The sequence below is a fragment of the Dipodomys ordii genome, unplaced genomic scaffold (assembly GCF_000151885.1).
Source record: "Dipodomys ordii isolate 6190 unplaced genomic scaffold, Dord_2.0 Scaffold100, whole genome shotgun sequence".
NCBI lineage: Eukaryota > Metazoa > Chordata > Mammalia > Rodentia > Heteromyidae > Dipodomys > Dipodomys ordii.
Window position 1 is genome coordinate 7,099,735 of NW_012267316.1, and position 19,717 is coordinate 7,119,451.

The 19,717-nt window shown below is 38.6% G+C and overlaps 1 protein-coding gene across 2 annotated transcripts in view; it reads left to right on the forward strand.

Moving 5' to 3' along the window:
- Spire1 (spire-type actin nucleation factor 1) overlaps positions 1-19,717 on the forward strand; it is a 131,582-nt gene that overhangs the window by 54,833 nt on the left and 57,032 nt on the right. For both annotated transcript variants that reach the window (XM_013027186.1, XM_013027187.1), the window contains exons 2-3: positions 7,887-8,117; positions 13,294-13,419. In XM_013027186.1, coding sequence (XP_012882640.1) covers positions 7,992-8,117; positions 13,294-13,419 — 252 coding nt within the window. In that variant the 5' untranslated portion in view covers positions 7,887-7,991. The remainder of the gene's footprint in view (positions 1-7,886; positions 8,118-13,293; positions 13,420-19,717) is intronic.

A 19,717-nucleotide genomic window follows, 5' to 3' on the forward strand; every position in this document is an offset into this window, starting at 1 on the left:
GTCCCTCAGCTCTTCAGCTCAAGGCTAGCGCTCTACCACTTGAGCCACAGCGCCACTTCCGGCTTTTTTCTTTTTGTTTATGTGGTGCTGAGGAATTGAACCCAGGGCCTCTGGCAAGCAAGGCATGCGCTCTACCACTGAGCCACCTTCCCAGCCCATCCCACTCCTTTTTTTGCTTTACTTTTCAGGTAGGATATAGTAACATTTTGCATAGGGCCAACCTCAGACCACCATTCCTGCAATCTCCCATATAGCTGGAGTGACAGGTGCAAAACACCATGCCTGGCTTGTTTGCTGCGATGGAATCTGGCTAAAATTTTCCCAGGCTGACCTTGAACTGATATCTTCTCTATCTCTGCTTCCCAAGTCGCTGGGATTATAGGCATAAGCCACCACAGTCATCTGACATTCAGTTTTCTTAATTATTAACTTTCTAACTTAAAAGTAATTTATTGATTTTCTTTCATGTTCAGTTCTCCTTTCCTCCTTTCACTCCTCTATTGAGGCAGGCTGGCCCTGTGATCAGGTGACCCTTCTGCCTCAGCTCAGCTGCCCAAGTAGCTAAGGTTACAGTTAGGCACAGAGAATAGCATCTGCTTCACAGGATTGTTGACATGTAAAGTAAAACATCTTCCTAATGAAATGTTACTCAGTTATAAGGAGATTTTATTTATTGAGTTGGCAATAGGCCCTGAAGAATTGAAGGCATTTTGTTTTCAGTTTTGCCTTTTTAATGTTTAGGCTGGCTAAGAGGGGTTTTGGACTTAGAGGCATGATGGCATGGTAGTAGTCGTTCTTTGATGTCAACTAAATTGCCAGGCCCTGTGCTTTTCCACCTTGACATAGGTCATCTCCATTAATCAGATTTGGCTTTTGTGCTTTTGCTGTTTGCTAGTGTCCAACAAAGATTTCAAAGCACCTACTCTGTCCTTGACCTAAAGAAGTTTACCTTCTAGCAAAGGATACAAATAGGGACTCAAATGTTTTAGAAAGTGAAAGGCAGAAGGTAGAGTGCTGGATGAAGGGAGGAACGTGGTAATAGGAAGGCTTCACGAGGTATTAATTATCTTTAAATAGATATACAAAGGGGTTTCAGTTCAACATATTAGTTTATGAATACAATGCATCTTGATCAATTTCATGCCTTTCATCATTGTACCCCCTTGTTAGGCTGTAAAATCATCGTGTTCAAAGGTGTTTCACTTGTTCCATTTAATTTTAAAACATTACAGTGTGATTCTTGTTCACTGTAATGAATAGCAGACATTCTGTAAATGTCCCTGGAGATCAAGTACCAGTAGGACTAGACTGAAGGATGAATTTCCAGCTGTTTTGAGACACTGCTGTGACTCCAATGAAAGTTTTAGGTCTCAGAAAGTTTAGGTCTCTTACGTTTTCTTCATACTTCCACATGTTTTTGCCAGAGAGCTTCTAAAAGTAGCCTAAGTAGCTATCTATGGAATTTGACATACTCATGTTTTAGTAGTTTTTCTCAAAAAAATTTCAACAAAAGCTGGGTATGGTGGCTCATACCTATAATACTAGCTACTCAAGAGGATGAGATACTCTAAGAATCCTGGTTTGAAGCCAGCTGGGGCAGGAAAGTTCCAATTCTCTTATCTTCAATTAATCTGCAAAAAAAACTGGATGTGGAGATGTGACTCAATTGGGAGAACACTAGCCTTCAGCAAAAAAACCAAGCAAGGTTCTGAGTCTAAGCATAAATAAATAAATAAATAAAATCAAGACAGCATCTGAAGAATTAGGTAATGCTTCTTTGGCAAAAGGTTCAAACTTCTCTCTGTCCCATAAACAGGAAGAAAGGAAAAACAAAGGGAAAAAATGCCTGGTCTACTATGCGCTGCCTTATTATGCCTGTATTTCTTTTTTAATTTTAATTTTAGTATAAAGGTGATGTATATAGGGGTTGCAATTAGATAAGTCAGGTAAAGAGCACATTTTGCTTTGGACAGTGTTACCCCTTTCCTTGCTGTCCCCCAGTTTTTCTCTCCTGTCCCCACGCACAAGTTGCATAGTTATTTTCAACATAGTGTCTAGCGAGTATCACTGCTGCATTTGTTCACCCTTTGTCCCTCCATATTTGTGCCCTTCCCCTTTACCTTCCCAAAGTTAGATAAATGAACAAGGCAGAAAGAAAAGAAAACAAAAACAGCAACCAGGGAAAAACTTCTTGTTTTCATTTCCTGCAACTTGTTTCAATAAATATTTTATATGATCAAATGCACATAGACATTGCACCTTTTTGTTCCTCTTCTAAGAGGATCCTCCTTTGGTCTCACTGTGTATGAATGCCTAAAGTCCTATATATTTTATCATGTTGCAGTGTATTTTAGATATAGCTTCCACAAATGAGAGATGTGCCATTTGTCTCTCTGAACTTGGCTTACCTCATTTAACACGATTTGTTCTAGCTCCTTTCATTTCCCTGCAAATGACATAATACTATTCTTTCTAATGGTTGTGTAAAATTCCATTGTGTATAGTTACCACCCTTTTTGGATTCATTTATCTATTCTAGGGCATCTGTTTCTCCTACTCCTTTTTGCAGTAATTTTGAAGTTTTGAGTGGACACTTGTGCATAGGGATAAACAGGGATGCACTTTTAGTTTTCTGCATATGGATGCTCAATTTTTCAAACACCGGTTATTGAAGAGGCTTTTTTTCTCCCTATATGCCTTTTATGCCTGCATTTCTACAAGGTTGGGTTAATTTTGCCAGGAAAGATTGAAAGACCTGAGTAGGCTAAAAAAAAAAAAAAAAAACTGACTTGCTTATCCTTGGGCTAACTCTCCTTGGCCAAGACTGAGGTACTGTTCAGCTAGACCATACTGTGATGCTCAGTTGGGATGACAAAGATTGAAGTGTCTGCCTTCTTGTTCGTAAGTTCCATATTGAACTTCAAGCATATACATCTGAGTGGAATGAATTTATACTTGGCTAGCTTATTACTAATTCCCTACTGTTTATGAAATAATTTTAATAATTAAGATAACTTTCAGAAGGATTGTGACTTTAAGAGTTTACTTTTATGGGGAATTAGGACATATACATACATAATTAGCCATGATCCTAGGTAAAAAAAATGTATCTAAGGGTTACCTATTACCACATGGAACTACTTCTCTCTCCCTCTCCCCCAGTATTTTTCAAGCCTGTATTGGGGCTTTTTTTGCTCAAGACTTATGTTCTACTACTTGAACTTGGTGGTTAATAGGAGATAAGAGTCTTGTAGACTTTCATGCCTGGGCTGGCTTTGAACCAAAGTCCTTAGATTTCAGCATCTTTAGTGTCTAGGATTACAGATGTGAACTTCTAGCACCTGGCTTAGATTACTCTTTTGTGTAGACACAAATAAACACCTGTGTCCAATAAAGCAATTGAACTGAGAGTTATAAAAAAAATTCCATTTTAAGCAGACAGTAACATTATAGTTGTGTGGAATTCTATCATTTTGATGCTCAGAAGTAGCTACTTTATTAACAGATTTATAGGTGAATACTATATGCTAAGAGCTCAGGGAGATGTTATTTGCAATAGGATACAGATCAGGGACTCATGTTCTGTGCTTAGGGTTGTCTGTGAGCCTGGAAAGGGCTTAGTTACTATTTCTCCCCTCCAAGACAAGTTAGGCATTTCTTCAGCGGTGACTCTGAATGACAAGCCATGGTATTAGCACACCAGTAGAGCTCATAGGTCTTTTCAGTTAAATTATAATTGTTGCAGATAGCTCAAATATATGTATCACTACTACATAATTAGTTGTAATTCCCAACAGAGCATGTTATTTAATGTGCTTATAAAGCTTATATATTGCTGTATTATAATTTTATAAGTATATGCTAGTATACTTTTTTATATCATGTTCTAAGCACTTAAAGGTACTATTATAAGGCAAGATTCTTAGGTTTCATCAGAATACTAAATAGGTCATTGTCCAATAAAAGGCAATAAACCTCTGGTTTGTAACATTTCAGTGAAGGAAAGTAAGAGTAGGCTCTTTCTTTCTTTTACTCTCCCACTGCCTAGTAGAAAAAATAAAATTGAAGGCCAGTTTTCTTATTATATAATGCAAGCTTAAGCCTCACTTAGGTGTTACTATATTAGTAAGACTTTGCATCTTCTTAACTCACAGTCTAATCTAGAGCATCAGATGATTTTATTAAGGTTTCTGGTGATAGCACCATGTGCAATCCTTACTTGCAAATCTATTATTCAGAACATCCTGGAAACCAAAAGTTTATTTTCCCTAAGTTTGGCATTCATCTCATTTGGTGGCAAAGTCTAATGGTGTAATACTTTGTAAATAATCTTTCTACTGAATCAAGTGCGGATATATTTCACTGTAGGAATGTTAATTGTAAGTGACAGAGTAGTTTCTTGATCCCATTGGGAGAAATATGAGAGATATGGGATGTTTAAACATGTTAAATTCTTAACTCATGAAGAAAACTGCCCTCAAAGGTTTGTAGAGTTAATAATACGACCAAAAGTGATGGTGGCCTTGATAACAGTAGTATAATTCTCTTTGTAGTTAGTTTGTCATTTAAAAAAGAAGTCCCTGAATTCAATAGAACATGCTTAAGTGGAGACTGCCTATATTCACACATAGGTAAAATGGTTTTGCTTGGTAATTTAGTGTGTGTGTGTGTGAGAGAGAGAGAAAGAGAGAGACAGAGACAGAGAGACAGAGAGAGACAGAAAGAGAGACAGGGAGACAGAGAGAGACAGAGACAGAGAGAGAGAGAGAGTGTTGGTCCTGGGGCTTGAAATCAGATCTGAGCTTTTTTTTTTTTGCTCTAGGCTAGTGCTCTACCACTTGAGTCACAGCTCCAATTCAGGCTTTTGATGATTAATTGGCAATACAAGTTTCATGGACTTTTCTGATTTCAGCCTCCTGGGTAGCCAAGACTATAGGCATGAGCCACCAGCATACAGCAGTAATCTAGTTTTTAAGATAAAAATTCTGTAAGTTTTCTGAGAAACAGTTATGCTCAATATTTCACTTTGTATCTGCAATAAGAAACTGCAAAGTTGATGTAAATCATCCTAATTATGAGATTTATCATCTATTGTGAGTTAGCACTGTATAGGTATGTGTGCCATGATGAACAAAATAGACAAGACTCCAGGCATTATGGAACTTGAATTTTAGTGGAGGGGATAGCCAACAAGCATTAATGTTTGAGATGCTTATTATTTATTCATGTGGAAGTGTTAAGTAACAGTATGATATACAAGTCTGCACCCCAGAGACAAATACTGTCTAGAAATGTAAGGTCAAGAATACCAGGATATATATTTATAGCATTGATAATCATGTACAGGAACACTCAGTAGAAGTAGAATGTGTGGGCTGAGAACTCGATTATTTCAGCAATTGTAGACTGATCATCAGACAAAGGGGTGGTGCGGAGGAAACCTGGACCTTCAGGAGTATTGAGAACAGGTCTGCTGTTCAGGTGCTGTTAAGCACCATTTAGGATAAGGATGTGGGAAGACTGTGACTTTGTGGTTTCACTGACTTCAGAAGATTAAAAGTGGTGGCTCAAGCCTGTAATGCTAGCTACTCAGGAAACTGAGATCTCAGGATTGTAGTTGGAATCAGGTCCAGGCAGGATAATTGGGGATAAAACTATCTAATTAACCAACAAAAAGCCGTAAGTAGAATGGTGGCTCAAGTGGTAGAGTGCCAGCCTTGAGGGAGAATGTTCAGGGACAGTGTCCAGGCCATGAATTCAAGCACAAATAATGGCACAAAACTAAAAAAGAAGAAGAAGAAGGAACGGGCATACTGATTTGGAGTAGTGTTGCTGGGGAAACAGCACAGGAGGGTGTAAGGGAGTGAGTGTAGGGTGGGGCTGGGTTTTGACAGGAACAGACTCTCTTCTACTGTAAGAGGAAGGAAGGCCCGTAAGTGGAGGTGCCCCTCAGATTGTACACTTGAAGGCAGATAATGAGTGTTTTTTCTAATGACTTATGTTGAGCTGAAAAGAGTGTGGGAGGCCTGAAACAAGAAGGTATAAAATGACCTTCCTGAAGACTGGTTGAATAAAGGAAAAAAGCAAAGCTTGCCCAGCAGCCCTTGGGTCCTAGCTACGTTTGGAGGCTATTAGTGGTGCTGGCATTATCTGTGGTTTTATGGTTTATCTTTCTTTTTGTAATTTCTACAGCGTTAAAGGAGGAGTAGGGCTATGAGTAGTTACTGAGTCCCTAAGCATACAGAATTTTCAGTAGAGTGTGATTTTTAATTGAGAAGAATTACAAGGAAACCTCAACCTTAATTTTTTTCTTAATTTCTGAGAGTTTAATGGTATTAGCTATGATGCCCTGATTTTCAGTGACTGTTCTGAGATCAATTTAGTAAGCTTTATTGAGTACACATCTCATTGTGGGCTCTGCTCTGATTGAAATAAAAGTTAAAATCGCTGCCCTAAGTGTGGGAGAATGATTGGTGCTAGGAATACCATATAGTTATGCCAGGGAAGCACTTAAAGTGGACCTTCTCTAGGCTGCCTGCCAGGAGAAGGGTCCCAAAGTAGCCATTTGCCTTGGAACTTACATGGTCCACTGCTGGAAGGCATTACTTGAAACTAGTAGCCAGAGGTTCAGGTCCAATGAAAAAATGCTGTGTGTTTCAATGAGAAATATTTTTAATGTGGTTTTATTGTTTAATAGCTAGAAGTTAAGAATTTTAAAGCATGTTATGTTCATATGAAGTACCAATGTTGAAAAAACATTATTTTACTTGATATGATAGATTTCGGATTTGATGGATTTTATTGAATGCCTGAGTGTTTTTAAGGGACATTAAATAATGCTGGTCTTGACACTGTTGTGCTTAGCTCACTGAAAACACCCCCTTCCCGTTTTTGATAGTGTATAATTTACTTTTTTATTTTGCTGGTCCTATATTCAGGGCCTGGCACTCTCCTTGAGCTTCTTTTGTTCCAGGCTAGCATTCTATGACTTGAGCCACAGCATCACGTCCAGCTTTTTCTGAGCAATTTAGTAGAGAGAAGAGTTTTGTGGACTTTTTTGCCCAAGCGGTTTCAAACTGTGATCCTCAGATCTCAGCCTCCTGAGTAGCTAGGAATACAGGCATGAGGCACCAGCACCCAGCAGATGTACTTCTTTTTAACCACAGAGTTGGATAGTTAAAATGGAATAAATAAAATTAAATTTGTATGTATTCACTTTGTAAATACTGGAAATGAGTGAGTAGGGGAAGGGAAGGGAGGGCAGATAACATTTGCTGAGTAAGCCAGGCACTAACGAGGTACTTTCATGCATAGTGAATGTATTTAGTTGTTGTTTGTTTTGGTTTTTCTTGGTACTGTGGTTTGAACTCAGGGCTCCTACTTACCAAGTAGGTGCTTTACCATTTGAGCCACAACTGTAGCCCTTGCATTTAGTTTTTACGTAATCTAAAGATCATTGCTATCAATTTATAGATAATTTTTGCCGAGCCAGATGTCTAGTGGTAAAAATCAGGATTTAATTCTAAATGTTTGGCTTCATTGCCTCTGTTCTTAAAAATAGGAAGAAAGAAGTTATAAAATAAGAAAGGGTTTATAGATTTTTTTTGGGGGGGTGCAGAAAAGACAGAGGTAAAGTAGGATTTTCTGTACTGGCCAATGTCTAGAGCAGTTTGTAGATGTGTTATGTATTTGTTATGAAGAAACCTGCTGGCCAGAGTTTCTTAAATATATGCATAAGTTGAGACTTTTCTCTCCTTAAATTTAATTCATTACATGTGATTGAAATAGAATAATTTAGACCTAGCTTAAATATACTAAATATTGGGCTTTTAATTAATCATGTTCAACTGGTCACATCTACTAACAACCTCCTTTAATATTTTTAGGTTATTGAATCTTTGGGAATTATTATCTATAAAGCACTGGATTATGGTTTAAAGGAAAATGAAGAAAGGGAGCTTAGCCCTCCCCTGGAGCAGCTCATTGACAACATGGCCAACACAGTGGAAGCTGATGGCAGCAATGATGAGGGATATGGGGCTGCGGATGAAGGCCTGGAAGATGAAGATGAAAAAAGAAAGATCTCAGCTATCCGCTCTTACAAGGATGTCATGAAGGTAAAATTGTGCTTCATATAGTACTTGAATCTCTAAAGTTGTTATCTCTCTCTCTCTCTCTTTTTTGTTCATCGTGGTGCTTGAACTCTGCGTCTGGGCGCTGTCCCTCAGCTCTTCAGTTCAATGTTAGCGCTCTACCACTTGAGCCACAGTGCCACTTCAAGTTTTCTGGTGGTTAATTGCATGCAGATAAGTCTCACAGACTTTGCTTGGGCTGGCAGATCTCAGCCTCCTGAGTAGCTAGGATGACAGGCGTGAGCCACCGGTGTCCAGCTTTTTTTTTTTTTTTTAATAAACTTGGGCTTGAACTCAGGGCCTAAGCAGGGGCCCTTAGCTTTTTCACTCTAGGTAGGCACTTTACCACTTGAGCCAAACAGGATTTTCAGTGATTAATTGAAGAATCACACAGACTTTCCTGCCAAGTCTGGCTTTGATCTACAATCCTTAGATCTCAACCTCTTGAGTTGCTAAGATTACAGATGTGAGCTAACAGTGCCTGATGATTTCATTTTTTAAAATTTGATATTTTAGTTTTGAGAATTAGTTCCCAGAATTTTGGTACCCTGAATAGGACCTTTTATGACCCACTTTCAGGAATATTCTTTTCTTCTCTGCAGCCTAGATGGCATTGTGTCTTCTGCAAACTTCTACATTTCTTTCTTTAGAGTAAATAGTGACTGCATGCCAATTATTTACATGAAGACTCTGGATGCCAGTATCACAGCTGATTGTTTTGTTTTCTTGACCTACCTAGTAGGACCTATATAAATGAATCAAGTTCAGGGGCTAAGATTAAAGTTTCTTTGTAGTTAAATTTTGCTACTTATTTGAAGCCCCTAATGTCTGCAGTGTTAAATGTATGGGGGTTAAAATTAAGACAGATTTAACAAATTAGCCTCAGAGTGTTCCATTTTGAGTTATTTATATATAATACCTGATTTTGTAAACAATATTGACAGTATATTAGTTTATTTTCTAGTTTTTCTTAAAGCATTTCAGATGCAGTAATGTAGAGGAATCATGGAAAGAGGAGCTCCCTCCCCTTCCCCATGTAGGTCTCTTGGTACTCTGGAAAGTGGCCATATAATATATGAAATATATAAGAAATATATAAGAAATTCAGATATATTCTGTGGTTCATATATATACATGTATATGTATATAAATATATAATATATATTATGCACACATACATATTATATATATACCAAAATTTCACACATTTAGGTTTTATAGATGTTAATGGTTTATTTTTAAATACATATGTACTGGGGGACATTATATAAATTGAAATAAGCCAGGAACAATAAGACAAGTACCTCACAGTCCCTCTCATATGGAAGGTAAAGTCAATCTGAATATGCTGGGGGCCACTAGATGTTGGGTAGGAAGGGTTTGATCAGAGCAACAGTATGAATGTGTCAAAATACCCTATAAAGCTCTAGTGATAAGTAAAATTCTATATGCTTATCAAAAATATTTTCAAAGAAGATGCATATAAGGAGCTTGGGCCATGGCTCAAGTGGTAGAGCACCTGCCTAGCAAGCACGAGGCCCTGAGTTTAGATCATAAGTACCACAAAAAAGAAAGAAAAATCAATGATGTTGATCCTAAAAACGAAGAATAAAGAGTTTACATTAAAAACACTACTCATACCACTCAAGGTTAACAGTATTTTGGTAGCGTGTATAGGCAAAAGTGGTGTGCAAGGAGTTGTGAAGGAAAAAGGAACCAGTAGTATCAATAAAATCAGCTCTGGCACCAGTAGCATGACATGTAGTTTGAAAGATGAAGGCAGAGATTAATGGAAATCTTAAAATTTCACAGCAGCCTATTAAGTATGCTTATTAGAAAACAAACATTCCTGGGCATTTAGCAGTTTGAAGATATACTTTTTATTCTGTTATTTTAAATTTGAGCTACTGTGTTTGCCATACTCAATAAACATCAAGAATTGGAGACTCGGTTCAAGTGGTAGAGCACTTGCCTGGCAAATGCCAGTGTCTGAGTTCAAATCCAGTACTGAAAAAAAAGCAAAGTCATTAAAGAAGTGCTTAAAAAGTCATATTTTATATGGATATCATCATATTGAATGAGAAAGCCAAGCTCAGAAAGACAGATACTACGTTTTCACCCATATGTGGAATGCAAACTTTTAAAATGACATAATTCTAGAAAAAGAACCAATGTAAGAGAGAGGGGACAAGAAGAGAGCAGTAGACAAATATGATCAAAATACATTGTGTGTGTGTGTGTGTGTGTGTGTGTGTGTGTGTACTATAATGATACTCAACAGTTATAGGCAGAGAGTATTTAAGAAAGCAATATATGGGGTGAATTCATGCATCAATGTAAATATCACAATGAAACTTTTGTACAATTAATTTATGATAATGAAAGACTATAGACTGGAGGAAATCTGTACATTTAGTAGTTCCACTTTTAGCTGTTTCACTTATGAATATCATAATCTCACCTCTTATTTCTTAATCTCCATGCTAATAAAAACTGGCCTATGAGTTTCCTACAACTGTAACAATATTCTCTGAAACATTCAGTATAGCTAAATGAGAGGAAAAACAATTGCTGAGACATTTAACAAGTAAACTAAAATTTTTAAATATTATAAAACCCATTACTCATGATCATAGAGAGACCCATAAGAATTTGTGGTTTGGCTAGTAGATTGAAAACCTCAGTTAGTGAATTGGAGATAAGAGTCTCACCAACTTTCCTGCCTGGGCTGGCTTCAAACTACAATCTTTACAGACTTTCCTGCCCTGGCTGGCTTCAGTGATCCTTAGATCTCAGCCACCTGACTAGCTAGGATTATTGGCTTGAGCCACCAGCATTCAGCTCTCTTTTTTAACCTTTTGTTTCACTTTTTTTAAATTGTGTTTCTTGTCAAATGCAGAAATGTCTCTTCTACCACTCACTGAACTTTTGAATTCTGGATTCTGTGTCAAATGTACAGCTAGATGTGAATTTCTGTCAGTAGATTTTGCTAAACAACATCAACCCCATTTTGTTCTTTCCCTGCTCCCTACTCACCCTACACTCTTGGGAGGTGGGGAAGAAAAGATCACCTCGTGTGTTGTAGCTCATTTGTTCCAAGAGAGAGTCAACAGATCATATTTATTGTCTTGAGTGAATTGCTCTATTTTGGCATTATTAGAGGGAAAAAAAGAACTTGAGTTTGAGTAGGCCACTGTTGTGTTTTGGACATGAAATATTCCCCCAAAACATCAAGTTCAAGTTGAAGGCTGACTCACCAGCTGTTGGTGCCATTGAGAGGTGATTGAGTCATGAGAGCAAAAAGCTCTCTGAGGGATTAATCCATAGCTGAATGGATTCTTAGGAGGTGGGGCCTAATTGAAGGAAATAGTTCACTGGGGGCATGGCTTGAAGGCCATTCTTCTCCCTTTCTACTTCTCCTCTACCCTCTGCTCTCAGCCACCTGTTCATTTTGAGGGGAGCCACCTTGCTCCCCTACATGTTCCCTGCCATGATGTTTTGCCAAAAATCCATGCATAGGTTCAGAACAACAGAGCCAAGTGACCATAGACTGAAACCTGAAACCATGAATCAAAATAGATCCTTCTTCCATAAGTTGTTTTTCTCATTGTCACACCAATGCAAAGGCTAGCATAGAAACTTTCTCCATGATACCAAAAAAGGTAAGCATTGATTTATCAGTAAAAGCTCTTAATTGACAAAGCCTTTATTTATTGACAAAAATTATGAAGATGCAATAAAATGTACATTTCAACAGTTGTATTAATGTTGAATTTATTAAGAGAACATCAATTTGTGTGTGTGTGTGTGTTCGCCTGCACACCTGTGCACGTGTGCATGTGTGTGCTGATCCTGTGGCTTGAACTCTGGGCCTGGGCTCTGTCCCTGACCACCTTTTGCTCAAGGCACAGTGCCACTTCCAAGAACATCAGTTTTTTTAGTGCTCAGGTTTATCTGTTGTGTTAAGTTAGAACTCTGATGCTTGCCTAGAAACCCTGGGTTTGATTCCTCAGTACCACATAAGCAGAAAATCCAGAAGTGGTGCTGTGGCTCAAGTGGTACAGTCAGCCTTGAGCAAAAGCATCTCAGGGACAGTGCCCATGCACTGCGTTCAAGCCCCAGGACTGGCAAAAAAAAAAAAAAAGTTAAAACTCTAAGTTGTATCTATTGTACTTAGATACATAATTATTGTTTAGCAGAAAGATAAAGTTATTCCTATGGAGTAGTAAGAAGATGTCTGCATTCTAACAAGGTAAATGGTGCTTGGATTTTCTAAATTGCTTTGCATGAAGTTAAATTTCTTCTTTTACCAAAAGTCATCCTGAGGGAATTATGGGCTATATATAACCAAGGACAACAAGGCTGCTGCAGCACCAGCAGGCTTAGCACCCCACCCCATCCCCCATTTCCTGTTATCTATTTCTAAGGTCTGCATGTTTTTCTGCCAAAATCCAACATGTGTTAAATTCTGTGACTGGATAAGGTACCTGCCTTTTCTCTTCTTTTTTTTTTTTTTTTAATTTTTTTTTGGGTCTGGTCGTGGGGCCTGAACTCTGGGCCTGGGCGCTGTCCCTCAGCTCTTCAGCTCAAGGCTAGTGCTCTACCACTTGAGCCACAGCACCACTTCCAGCTTTTTTTCTTTTTGTTTATGTGTTGCTGAGGAATCAAACCCAGGGCCTCAGGCAATGCAAGGCAAGCGCTCTACCACTGAACAACCTTCCCAGCCCCATACCTGCCTTTTCTTAACCTCATTTTTCTTTGTTATAAAATGGGGGAATGTTCAGGGTTACATTGGCAAGTGAGTGGTATTACGTTGCTAATGTGCTATGTCAAATATAGTACCTGGTATGCTCAATAATTGGTACCTAAATTACTGTCAATATGCAGTAAATGGTTTTTTTCCCTTTCTACTCCTAGCCAAAACTTTTACATGGTGTCCTTTTATTTTCAAGTAAAAGCAAATTGTAATCAGCCCGTTCATGCTGCAAAGTATCCATTAGTGAACCCCTTTTCCTTCATTATGTAGGCTTTACCAATGTGTTGGGTGCATTAAGCCTTGGATGTTGGCAACTGCCTAGCTGATATGAAAATAAAGTTATACTAGATGTATCTGTATTTAAGGCATCCAGACTCCAAATAACCAAGTTCATCTCTCCTGTAGATTTGTGCTGCTCATCTCCCAACCGAGTCAGAGGCTCCAAATCATTATCAGGCTGTGTGCCGTGCATTATTTGCAGAGACCATGGAGCTGCATACATTTCTGACCAAAATTAAGAGTGCAAAGGAGGTAAGTGCAGCTGTTTGATGTTTATTGGTATTGACAAAGGTAAACCTGAGATTGCAACATTGTTTGTTTTATTATTTTAAAATGCTATTGGTCAAGATGCATTGTATTCATAAACTGACATGCTTTTGAAACCCCTTTATACAACTTAAGATAATATTTAAAAATTAAAATTAAAAAGTGAAATAAAATGCTTACTTCCATCTTTCTGAAATGCTGAAACCATTTAGAAAAGAAGCTAGTTAGGAGGTAGATACTTCTGCATAGGCTTGGAAGAAGAATGTCTGAGCCAGAGAGAATAAAATTTAATGTTGGAGGAGAAGAGGAGTAGTGAGAGAATGTATACATGTGAGTTCATAGACTGGGCTCACACATGTAGGCTGGAGAGAGGAGATACATGTCGTTAGGTATGAAATAAGAGAGAGAGAGAAAAAGGAAAAGACAGAATATTACAGAAATATCAAACAGTAAGAGTTTCTTTGTAGTACTAGAGTTTGAACTCAGGATTTTATTCTCTCTGTACAGGTACTTTAACACTTGAGCCACATCCCCAGTCCTTTTGGACTTAGGTTATTTTTCAGGTATAGTTCTGTGATTTTTACCTATGGCTGGCCACAGACTGTGATCCTTAAGTCTATGCATTGAAGTAGTGTATATACAGATGTAAAAACACCAGACCTAGCTTATTGGTTGAGTTAAAGTCTTGCTACTTTTGCCCTGAATGACCTGATCCTCCTGATCTCTGCCTACCCAATAGCTGAGATTACTGGCATGAGCCACAGCATCTGGACATAGAATAATCTAAGACTAGGAAGCTACTCTTAGTGTTTTTTTCAGCAGCACATACATTAAAATGGGACAACACAGAGAGGATTAGCATAGCTCCTGTGCAAGGATGACACACAAATTCATGAAGCAGTCCATTTTTGTTCCATGTTTCTCTCATGTCTATGCTGCACCTAGTCTGCATCTCAGGATCTGAGTTTCCCTGAGTGTGTGGTAGAGAAATCTTCAGGGATTTCTGTTGAGCAGGATTAGCAGGCCCTGCTCTCCATCTCCGGGATAGCTGGCATGGTCTCTTCAACATCTCCCCTAGCTCCTAGATCTATTTTGCAGGTTCTGCTCGCTTCTTGGACACCTGGACTGGGCCAAACAATGGTCCCTGGCATTGCTCTGAGTTACTGGGGGAGGGAACTCCACCTGCCCAGTCTCAGATAAATAATAATACCCTCCGCTCTGCCCTCCTCTCACCCATCCCCACAGAGCTGTTAATCGGCAGACTGCATAGGAGCCCAGAATACACACAGTTAAGTGACAGGAGACATGGGGTCACAACACCTCCATTCCCGGGCTGATGTATTCTTTCTTCCTTTCCACATCTCATTTTCACCTCTATTGCTTATACTATCCCAGGTTGGGCACTGCTAAATTTCTCCAGGCTAAGGTTCCAAAGCCATCTAAATCACTGCAGAAAGTTTGGTTCAAAGATGACTTGTATTCATTCAACAAGCTCTTCCTTGTTTTCATATCAGTCTTACCTCATAGGCAAAATGTGTACATATAAACATGTAAAAAGCATGTCCTATAATATTTATTATGAGATTAGTGTTTACTATTTTATATTTTAAATTTGAGATCTTACAGGAAACAAATTCAGTATTAGAAATATACTAACCAAATTTCAGGTTGCTACAGATCTTTTTTGAAAAAATCCTGTGGATTTAAAAAATTGTTAAACTAACCCTATAACTCAGGATAAATATTACTACCAAATTAATGTCAGTAGAATCTAAAAATAAATTTTTTGTTCTTATAATCTAGTGATAGAAGATTCCTGAAAAGAACTTCCTATGGTGATGGGAAGGGAAAAAAAAGGGAGACAGTGAAGGAAGGGTGACATTGTCCAAAAAGAAATGCACTCTTTACCTGACTTACGTAACTATAACCCCTCTATCCATCATCTTTATCATCACTATACAATTTTTAAACCTTCTTAATTGTCACAAAGAGGCAGTACAAGTAGTGCTGAGCATTAAGAAACATTATATTCTGTTTATTGCAGTCAGAACTTTATAAAGCATATAAAAGATTTGTTCTAACTTCTGTTTTTCCATCATAATTTAACACTCGGCTAAGGTAGACTATCCAAATGTTTTGATCTTTGAGAGGTTTGATGTCTAATATAGTTAAGCTGACTTAAGATTTCAGCAGTGCAGATTCTACCGGTGTGGACTGTTGTTTCTGATTATCTGATTATATGGTCTTTGAGTGCTTCTCAAGTATGGCTCCATCCTTAGTGCTTAATAAGTTTCTTGTTGACGTCTTAACCTCCTCTTGTAAATTCTTTATTCACCCTTTCAGTTAGGGTTATGTATTCACTTCCCTCATGTCCCAGACCACCCCTGGACACATTCATATACTTTGCATACAGCAGGACCCAGCTGGACACATTCATATCCTTAGCATACAGCAGGACCCAGCTGTTTCCTTGGTAGCAGCCATTACAGTCTGTAAGTGTCCAATTGTTTTTTCTCTTTAAAAAAATTATTATAAAGGTAATGTACAGAGGGGTTATAGTACATGAGTCAGGCAATGAGTATATTTCCTTTTAAACAGTATTCTTCCCTCCCTCATTCTCTCCCAGTTTTTCCCCTCCTGATTTCCCTCCCTGCAAAGTTATATAGCTCATTTCCAACATAGTGTCTAGTGGGTTTCACTGATGAATTAATTCAGTCTTTGTCCTACTGTTTCTGTGTTTCCCCTTCCCCTCCCCAAATCAGATAAACATATGCAAGACAAAAGGTACAGAAATCATAAACAGAAACTGAATAAACCAAAGAAAGAAGAAAAGAGAAAAAATGAACCGTAAACTATACAACAATAAAAGTCTGACTTCCATTTCTTGGAGTTCATTTTGATAAACATTATTTTATATGATTTTAAGCCCCTACAATCCTCTCCTAAGGATATCCTGCTTTGTTCTCTATGTGTGAATGTTTAGACTGCTGCTTAATCATGGTCAAGAAAATGTGGTATGTGCACAATGAAATTCTGTGCTTCCATCAGAAAGAATGATAGTGCCCCATTCATAAGGAAATGGAAGGACTTGGAAAAAAATTATACTAAGTGAAGTAAGACAGACGCACAGAAACATAGGCTGCATGATTTCCCTCATTTGTAGTGATTAGAATATGCATGTAAATCTACAAGTAAGCCCAATGGTCTTTCTCTTTGTCTTGACCTCTGCCAATAGAATATAATCTGGTTGGGAAAGAGGTCTGTCTCCCAATTCTGTAAATGTTAGATAGGCGTTGACTAAATGAGGTGCTGGGTGGATCACCTGTGGTAGTTGCAGTGTCTGTGGCAGTTGTCTGTGTTTTATCTTGTGTATTTAGTGGGAGAAAATATGGCTTAGATAATCCTTTGTACTCTGAATCACCTCTAGAATTCAGAGCTTTCTTTCTCACTTTGCTGGTCTGATCTATGTAGTGGAGTGGCATCACTTTCTAGAGCCATTGCAGATCTTCCTATTTTTCCTGTTTTCCTGTAATCTATCCTCCAATGTTACTTGCCTGTAAAGATCTTGTCAACACTTGTTCTCTGTAGATACAAAGTTTAAAGCATTTAAATTAGTACAGCCTGTCCTCTCAGGTTGTCATCCACCAATACAACCATCTATGTTTGTCCTGCCTATACTTGGAACATGATCATCCCAGCCTCAGAATCCCGAAAAGCCCCTTCCCTCACCTCCTTCTCTTATACAATGCCTACTTAATCTTAAGATGTAACTTTAGAGGTCCACTATTCTGAAATGCTTCTATAGCTGTGAGTTAATTTTTTTCTTCGTGTTAGTTCCTAAAGCACTGTGCTCTGGTTTCTTTCTGTCACTTATACTGTACTGTAATTACATATGTCTCCTCAGTGAACTTCTTCAAGAGCAAGGATCATTTTACGTTATCAGGAAATGTCTCACATAGCATTCTTCTGGGCATGTTTCCCTTGCTGTTTCCTAAACTCATGTAACATAGATCCCTGTCAATGAGCTGGACTTTTTTTCACCTAATATTTATCAAATTTTGAGTAGCTTGGTGAGTACCAGCCAGGAGTCAGCACCTGAAATCATGCACACTAATTAACACCTGGTCTGCACAGCCACATTCTGCTGTTCAGAGTGAGATGCTGTTAGTATTTAGAGTTAGAGTGTTAGTATTTAATGACACTTGATTTTTGTTCATTTTTCAAAGATTTCTGCTAGAGGACAATTTGTGTACTTGGGGGAAAGAGCCACCATCCTGTACAGCTATTGAAAGCTAGACAGCCTTTATCCCTTTTACCTGAGGCCCATTTTTCTTCCTGAGTACCTCCTTCTTGGCCTCTGCTTATACATCATAACTGTGACAGGCTTGTTACTTAGGTAGTAATGACTACTTTGTATAAGTAGGGAACTCCAAACAAAGTTGACCAAACTCCAATAAAATAGTTGCTAGAGTGATTGATAGAAAGGGGTTAGAATTCACTAGTAGAAATGGAGCTTGGCATAGGAGATCCAGGAATAAGAGAAGTATCTATAAAGCTCCATATAGGTACAACCAGAAATGAACAAGGAATTTTGGTGAAAACCTGACAGATTGTAATAGCTGTTTCTAGCAGGCACTGATTTTTAGAACTAGGCCCAGCTGGCAAAATTTACTCATTTGTACAACAATCATTTAATGGTCTCCTGTATGACAGATGCCACTATAATCAGTAATTGCCAACATTTATTTCTTGCTTGCTCTATGCTGGATACCATCCTAAGAATGCACATCAATTTGTTGAGTCTTCACAACAAAACCATGTGTTAAGTGCTACTATTACTTCCTTTTTCTTTGGGTGTACAGTGGTGAACAGGTGATTGTGGCCTCTGCCTCTCACTAAAGATGACAGTCTAAGAGGAGCCATCCAGCTCAATGTGGGAAGGCTGTGATGAGTTCATGCAGGGCACTAATTCAGCACAAGAGGCTAACATCACATGCCTGTGCTAAGATGTGATGCTGCTAAACAAAATGGTGGAAGGAAGCAGCCCATGTGAAGATCAGGACAAGGGTGGACAAGGGAGAATGTGGGTGGGGCAGGTAGAAGGGAAAGAGGCAGAGCTGTCAGGCAGTGAAACCACTTTTAGGAGGACCATCCCAGGAGATGTTACATAGGTAAAACAGGTATCTAAGGGGAGGCCATAGAGACCACTTTTCTTTTGCTGTTGTTGTTTTGTGTGTGAGTGTTTGTGTATGTTAATACTAGGGCTTGAACTAAGGGCCTTGATGCTGTCCCTTAGCTTTTTTATTTTTTGCTCAAGGCCAGTGCTCTACCACTTAAACCACATCTCACTTCTGGCTTTTTAATGATTATTTAGAGATAAGAGTCCCATGAACTTTCCTGCCTGGCCTGGTTTTGAACCATAATCCTTAGATCTCAGCCTCCTGTGTGTCTAGGATTATAGACTGTGATCCACCAGCAAGTCTAGTTTTGTGACTACTGATACTCTGAATGCCTTTTTTAGGCATGAAGTAATATCTGTGTGTGAGTACTCTCAGGATCCTGTCCACGGAGCACTACTTTCCCTCATCTGTTTAGCATATGTCATTGAACACCCCTGAGCATATGAAGATCACGGACACTTGCTTTTAAGGAGCAGTGGAGCCCTCCTAGAGAAGGAATGTAGCAGAGAAAAATGAACTTGAAGCCTAGGAATGATATTCTCTCTGGAGCTACTTATGACTACCTAAAAAATAGTTCAGTTACAATTGCAGTCAGTATCTTCCCAAATCTGTAAGATATAAGTTCACTCTTCTACACATGGAGTTCCTTTGCTTTAAAGATGTTTTTGCTTTAAAATAGAAATATTGATGAATCTTTGACTGTCAGTAGACTGGCCAGAGGAAGGTAGTGTAGGAAGAGAGGCTAGTTGCTGTTCTCAGAACTGTCTCATAAAGGCCAGCACTAGGAAACTTAACCTACCAAGGGGCCAATTGAGACTGATGGGAAGCTAGGCATGTCTGTGTGATCAAGAAGAGGAAAAAGTTACTGCTTACATTTTTCTCTGGGTTTTCTTCTGGTTCTTCTGTGTTAATTCAAAATTCTACAAGTTAAATGAACAGCCAGAACTTGAACTCATGTTTGTTAGCCTTACACACACACACACACACACACACACACAGACACCCAGACACACAGACACACACAGACATACACAGACACACACACACACACACACACACACACACACAGACACCCAGACACACACAGACATACACAGACACAC